The following is a 7,801-nucleotide window of genomic DNA, read 5'->3' as shown; positions in this document are numbered from 1 at the left end:
CTAAAGAATCGAATCTATGAAATGAACGAAAAAGCACAACCCTGCAAAAATTGTTGGATTACGTGTTCCATTTTCTTCATGTTGGAGTACTCTAACAATACTCCTTTGCAATGCGTTTGCAGACCACCATCAGCCGATCATTGCTCGTTTTTTAACGACAGTGATCACGACAAGATAACGATCGAACAGAGTTGCCAAAAGTAAAATATTGCATGCAAATAACTAAATAAAATTTTACTTTGGTAACTCTGATAAAATGCAACAGCGCACTGGTTGTATGTATGCGTATTATATTAGTTTCTTTATTCACGAAAATGCTAAATAACATAAGAATATTCGTAGTATAAAATATAAAAGTTGTATTGCCCCTCTTCATTTACTTTCATTTTAAATTAAATTCACTTCGATAATTCTTTGCGACACAATTCATCTTTAGTACTTTGGCATATGATCCTCTGTGGGTGCTCCATGGGTACTACAGTGAAAGTACTTTGGAAAGTACTCTCACGTATGTACTCTATGGAATACTTACAAACAAAGCGAGAGTGGGATCACCTACTCCTCTCCTAGGACATCGCAATGTTAATTGGAGCACATTTTTTGTATGAATACAGATTAGATTTGGAGCAGTCCTATACTCCCAAAGGAGTATTCCTTACATTATTTATAGAGTACTCGCGTTTTTTGAAGGGAACTCTACAATTTCACCAAAAACAAGCTACCAGATTGAAAATTTTTCTAATTTTGATGGATTTCATATTAACGGATTCGTAGTTATTTTAAATAAAAAAGAAAAAAAATGAGCCGCATGCGTTGGAAATATTTTAATACGAAATATCAGCCTAGAAAAGGTTTTTAATAAGTTCCTTGAGCTCCCAAAATTCCTTTGGTGGAAGAAACGGATCGAAGTATACAAAGCAAGAGAATATGGCCTTTTTAAGTGTCCGCACGTTTGCTCAGAACATGTTGACCAAACATACACGTTTGTCAATCGATTGCCCAAAGGACGCCCTTATAAATCGACACCGCATTTTCTAAAGAGTTTAGCATACTTAGGGCAATTTATTGAAATTGAATGGTCATAAATTGGCTACAAGTACACATTTTTCATTTATTGTATAATTCAAGCGTAGCCCTTGAGGAGGGAGGGCATTGCCTTGTAGCTCTGCAGGTTAGCCACTAGTTATGAGAACGTTTGCCCGTTGTACCAGGGGTCACCTTAGGGCAAGCCCCGCCTATACACATTCTGTGCCCTTTTGGGCATTGATATGGATGTGGCGCTTCACAAACCTAACAAATTAAACACCTACCACTCACTGCAGATTTTGGAGGTACGCTTTTTCTCAACATGCCTTGAGAAATATCCACTGTAGAGGCATGCTAATAGGGCCATGCTGGAACAACAGAATTTACCGTGTATTTTTTTTTTTTCTTTTTTTTTTTTGTCTAGGGATCAAGCTGCCATAAAGATATGAGCCATTACCCAATCTATGAGAAATTATCCACTATTTTTCAGAAAAATTTCATGTTTTACTGTACTTTCAATCCATATGTATGCACATAAATTGTGCTAAAGCATATTATTATTGTCTCAGTTGACCATTGCGTTTACATCCTGAAGGAAATTTCCATCGCGAAAAACCACAATTTCGTCTTAAAGAGTAACGGTATGGCAACGCTTCTAGCAAAACAACAAACATTATGAAATTTCAAAAATCCCCAAATACGGTATGGTTACGACTATGGCGTTAGGGTTAAGGAAGTTTAATTGGCCCTTTACTAGTAAGATATGTTTGTTTCCTTCTCATTCCAAAGAGGATAAATATAATAAGAGCCACCAGTCTGCTACGAGTGGCGAGTAACTCGCTGAAAATTATAAAAATGTATGACTAATCTAAGAGGATAAATATAATAGCAGACGTCACTCGTTACTTTCCATAATATTTTTAGTTAGGGTGATCGCATGGTTTTCTTTGGGCGAGATGTGCATAAATGGCTTTATACATTTTCGTGTGGTATTTGTTTATTTTTCCGACTGTAATTAATTAATTAATTCTCTTTCCAAAAATCCCATTTGCATAAGGTCCAAATGCGAGACTATTTAAAATGTCCCTCCTAGAAAACATTCGGCATCAATTTTTTGATATCCAACGAGTTACTCGCCACTCGTAGCAGACTGGTGGCTCTTATGGTATTTATCCTCTTTGGTACTAGGCCATCGACCCCTTCTTTTCTTTTCGTAATTTTATCTGTATACCCTACAACAAACGCTGATAGTTTTACTAATACACTCACACTTGTAATTGACAATGCTGATCCTGCGATAACGTAAACATTGATACTCAAATTTATGTATGTTCCTTTGTTCGCTCACGCATGTCCGCATGTTCCCAACGAGAGCCTATAATCATGAAAAAGGACTCAAACTGGGAAAGCTTCGGACACCTGGTACAGAACAAAAGAACACGCAGCAGATACCATTATGCATGTGAGACAGATACATAATTCTCAACGGAATTTTATGTATGCGAGAACAGTTTATCCGATTTAATCATGTTGTCACTACTGACTGTCATATGACAATCAAATGATTATCACGGTTGTTTTGTTATTTTTTAAATTCCGCCATTTTCAACCGACGAAAATCATATAAAAAATAACTTTAAAAAATGAAAAAGAGAGCATTTCAAAGCTCCATGCTAAAAGCGTACAAAATTAAAAACGTATTGAAATAAAGTAAATAAAAAGCAAAAAGCATTGTTTCATTTTTGGCGGAATATAACAATGGTCATTTATGATAGTATAACAGTCAAACCTGATATCTACAGTAAACTATCATTTATGACACTTTTTGATAGTTAGAGTGTCAGCACTGATCCAGGAAAATGAATGAGAGTGAGCAGTACGGATATATACTTAATCAGTAAAACTCACACGTACACAGTTCTTTACATCACATTTGCGCAAGTCCCCTTAAGTTTGTGATAGAAAGTTTGTATGAGGCGCTGATCGTTAGGTTGACATTGCTGACAATCAGATGATAGTCATATGATAGTCAGTATTCTTGTAGGGTACTGAATCTGTATGAGGTGGAGTTAAGAAAGAGGGCTAAAGGGCGAATTAATGGTGACTTATAACCATAAAGCCATAACCAGATAGAACAGCTGATCGAACCTACCTTCAGGAAATCAATGTAATCAAGTTAGCGTTATGGTATGGCTCCATTAAACGATTACATTGATTTCCATAAGGTAGGTTCGATCAGCTGTTTTATCTGGTTATGGCTTTATGGTTATAAGTCACCATTAATTCGGCCTTAAAGAAAGTCAGAGGTTCTTGTTTTGCCTAGCCGCTCAGTTTATATTCTTTTACTTTTACAGCTGACATCAACATGCTAAAATGCTCTAGATCTGGCATCATCATTAGCTATCGAGAAATGTATTACCCCTATCGCGCTGTCATGTGTCACATTGTGGATAAAACACCTGTCATTTTCAAGCGTGCGTGAGGTTAAAATCGGAAAGTTCTTGCATTCCATTTCTCGAATTTGTAATTAAAAAATCTGTGAATAAAAATGGCTTTATCTGTACCAAAAGCACCAGGAGTAGCTCAAATGCTAAAGGATGGCGCGAAGGTGAGTAAAAATTGTCCTAATATTTGTTCTTTTGTTGATTTCTTATACATATGAGGTGCAATAGCCATTGGTGAAAAAAAATTAGGCAGCGTGCTGCCTCTGCACCGCTGATTTATTAGTCACTGCTATATCCATTTATAAATCTTATTATATTGTTAATGACATAAATTAGTAATGCATTGCATTATTTCCTACAGATGTACAGTGGTCTGGAGGAGGCCGTCTACCGCAATATCACCGCTTGCAAGGAATTTGCACAGACAATGCGTTCCGCCTACGGCCCCAATGGCATGAATAAAATGGTCATCAATCACTTTGACAAACAATTTGTCACAAGTGATGCAGGCACAATCATGCAAGAGTTGGACGTTGAACATCCTGCCGCAAAGCTAATGGTTATGGGCAGTCAAATGCAAGATGCTGAAGTGGGTGATGGTACCAATTTTGTTGTTATCTTTGCTGGCGCGCTGCTCGAATCAGCCGAAGAATTATTACGTTTGGGAATCACTACTTCTGAAATTGCTGATGGTTATGAAAAAGCTTTAGATAAGGCACTAGAAATCTTACCCAAGCTTGTTTGCCATACAATAGAGGATTATCGTGATTTAAACAAAGTTAAAGATTGTCTCAAATCAGCTATAATGTCGAAACAATATGGACAGGAAGAATTCCTTACCGACCTTGTTGCTAAAGCTTGCGTGTCTATCCTACCAGATCAGGGCACTTTTAATGTGGATAATATAAGAGTGTGCAAAATTTTGGGAAGCGGTTTGAATAATTCTGAAATTGTGCATGGTATGGTGTTCAAACGCTTTGTTGAAGGTGATGTGACAAGCGTAGAAAAAGCTAAAGTGGCTGTATTCTCATGCCCTGTGGACATTATACAAACGGAAACTAAAGGTACCGTTTTAATTAAGTCTGCTGATGAGCTTATGAATTTCTCTGCTGGGGAAGAGAATTTGCTAGAAGCACAGATTAAGGCGTTAGCTGACGCTGGCATTAAAGTTGTCGTCTGCGGCGGCAAAGTTGGAAATATGGCCTTACATTTCCTTAATAAATATAAGCTGATGGCTGTGCGTTTGAATTCCAAATTTGATTTGCGTCGTCTAAGTCGTACAGTTAACGGAACTGTATTACCACGCCTTACCACACCCACAAACGAAGAGTTGGGTTACTGTGATAAGGTGTGCGTGGAAGAGTTGGGTGGCACTACTGTTGTGGTTTTCAGGTAAGCATCTGCTGCACACAAATAATACACATATTTCCAAAAAAAATTGTACCACAAAATTTATTTCAAATAGAAACGAAGGCAAAGATGCACGTATTGCCACAATTGTTATCCGTGGCGCCACTGATAATTTCATGGATGACATTGAACGTGCTGTCGATGACGGCGTAAACAATTTCAAATGCTTAACACGTGATGGGCGTTATGTGCCTGGTGCTGGTGCTACTGAAATTGAATTAGCTGCACAATTAGCTGAATATGCTGATACACTTCCTGGTTTAGAACAATATGCTGTACGTAAATTTGCCACTGCCTTGGAAGTATTCCCCAAAGCTTTAGCTGAAAATTCAGGTGTTAATGGAACTGAAGTTGTTAATGCTTTGTATTTGGAACATAAAAAGTCAGATGGCAAGAATATTGGTTTTAATATTGAAACTGAAAAGGCAGATACTATTGATGTAACCAAAACCCACATTTACGATTTATATCAAGCAAAATATTGGGGATTGAAATATGCTATAGGTGCTGCAACCACAATTCTCAAAGTTGATCAAATTATAATGGCAAAGCGTGCTGGTGGTCCAAAACCAAGACAGAATGCGGGCAGTGATGATGAAAATTAGATTACTGGCGCCTTAGTCAAGGCTAGATTAGATTTGCACCATTTTCTTTTATGTATTACCATTTGTCATTTAATAAAATGTTATTTAATAATTTTATACTGCTACTTACATACATAACACATTGCCTACAACTTTCGGAGCAAATATTACGTTCTTTTTTCATCAAATGAAATGCTTATTTAACTAAGATGTAATTCAATGTTTCAAAATCAATGTCAAAGTTGTACGAAAAGAGCTGTCGGGGACTAAATAGCTTACAACTTCTCCACACAAATAAATTAAAATGAACTATACAAAATAATTGAAGAATTTGAATTTATGCTTATTCCTTTCTACATACTTTCTCAAAAAGTATGAAAATTTACAGGATCCTAGTGACTGTCCTACCGGGCTGTATTTTTGAAAGGCTTCGCAACTGTGTTTGCTAGAGCAACTTCGTCTTTCTTGTATCTATACGCTGGAATATTGCTTTACCTACGAGGGAATAGTCCCAAAATAACTTCAAACAGCATGAGAAGAGTTTCTATTATTTATTCATTTAAAAAATAAATAAATTTAAAGCGCGATAACCTCCGAAGAGATTTTAGGCCGGGCTTCTATTCGAATTTTCGGTCGTTCTTTTAATTTTTTTACAAATTGGTGGGACGGGACCTACTTGTTTTATGCCAAATCCGAACGGCAGCTGCAAGGCAGATGGATTTTCACTGCGAAGCTTTTCGTGGCAGAAATACACTCGGAGTGCTTGCCAAATAATTGAAAAAAAATTTATTATAAAATTTTGATGTGGTTTTGACCGGGGCGTGAACCCAAGAGTATTGTTATCGGAGCACGCCTATGGGAGCAGAGGGAGAGGGCGGCCCTCACTCCGCTGGAAGGACGATGGTAAAAACGATTTAAATTCCCTTGGTGTGACCAATTGGCGCAAATTATCCCAACGAAGAGACTGTCGCGCCTTGTTGGACGGCCATGACCGTTTAAATGGTTAACCGCCAATTAAGTAAGTAATTCTGCAGATGGAAAATTGTTCAAATCTTAAAGTGCAACAGATGAACAACGGGTTACAACACATTGATCACATCGGTAATAGCACCAGCTGCCTTTGAAAGGTAGGTTTGGTTTTATTTAGTGATAATACCTGACATCCAATACAATAAACAACTCATAAGTAATAAAAACAAGTAAAGGTGTCTAAGTTCGGGTGTAACCAAACCTTATATACTCTGCGTGAGCTTCACGTGCACATTTCAATTCAGATAATTTACTTTTCTACAAAACACGTGGCACCGCCCGTTTAAAAAAAAAATGTCTCCGAGTTATGGCTCCCGAAACAGAAAATTGCTTAGTCATAAAAGGGGCGGTGGCACACCCATTTTTTTAAATTTGACGTTTTTCCTATTTATTGTTATAAATCCACTCCGGAAATGCAATACCATTGTTATAAAACTCTTTTTTGCAGATATAGCTTATTTTATTCGGCCGCGACCCTTTTAAAAATCTTTTATATAAAAGTGGGCGTGGTCCTTTACCGATTTCGTTAATTTTTCTTCAAAGCATTCCCTATAGTAAAGGCAACCTCTCTGCCGAAGTTTGTTACGATAGGTTTAACGATTTTTGATTTATGATTAATAATATTTGTAAAATTGATTTTATCACAAGTGCTACTACCGCGGTGCCACGCCCATTTAAAATTTTTTTTCTAATTTTTATCGAGTCTCAATATCAGTCTAAGTGTCAAATTTCAGCATTATAGGTGTATTATTTACTAAATAATCAGGTTTTTGTGTTTTCCAAAATGTTATATACATACAAAGTGGGCGTGATTATCATCCGATTTCGCTCATTTTCAATACCAATCTATTCTGGGTCCAGATAAGCTCGTGTACTAAATTTGGTGAAGATATCTCAATATTTAGTCAAGTTATCGTGTTAACGGGCAGACGGACAGACATGGCTCAATCAAATTTTTTTACGATACTGATGATTTTGATATATGGAAGTCTATATCAATCTCGATTCCTTTATACCTGTACAACCAACCGTTGTCCAATCAAAGTTAATATACTCAGTGCGCAAAGCACGCTGAGTATAAAAAGATTGTTCCGGTGGTAGCGCAGCGTATGGGACCTCAGTTGAAGCTGAACCAACTTGTTATTGGTATTGGGTATTTAAAGCAAGTCTGCTTCATCATCAAGCGAGGACAAAATAATCAGGCGCCGGTCAACAAGCGTGTGATTGTCACTTTTTTGGTTCACGTTGCTTACCGTTATAGTTGTTTTTATTTAAACATTCTTTATATTTTCAGCTGACAATAAAGCA

At 37.0% G+C, this 7,801-nt stretch overlaps 1 protein-coding gene across 1 annotated transcript; it reads left to right on the top strand.

Annotated features, from left to right (window-relative positions):
• The first annotated feature begins 3,468 nt into the window (after positions 1-3,468).
• Positions 3,469-5,786, top strand: CCT8 (chaperonin containing TCP1 subunit 8). Its single transcript, XM_067771436.1, has 3 exons — positions 3,469-3,634; positions 3,832-4,862; positions 4,936-5,786. Exons 1-3 carry the CDS (start codon positions 3,575-3,577, stop codon positions 5,483-5,485), a joined length of 1,641 nt encoding a protein of 546 aa, XP_067627537.1. The 5' UTR covers positions 3,469-3,574; the 3' UTR covers positions 5,486-5,786.
• Positions 5,787-7,801: the final 2,015 nt, after the last annotated feature.

This window comes from Eurosta solidaginis, chromosome 3, assembly GCF_040869045.1.
Source record: "Eurosta solidaginis isolate ZX-2024a chromosome 3, ASM4086904v1, whole genome shotgun sequence".
NCBI classification, from domain to species: Eukaryota; Metazoa; Arthropoda; class Insecta; order Diptera; family Tephritidae; genus Eurosta; species Eurosta solidaginis.
This window is presented reverse-complemented; position numbering and strand designations above follow the sequence as displayed.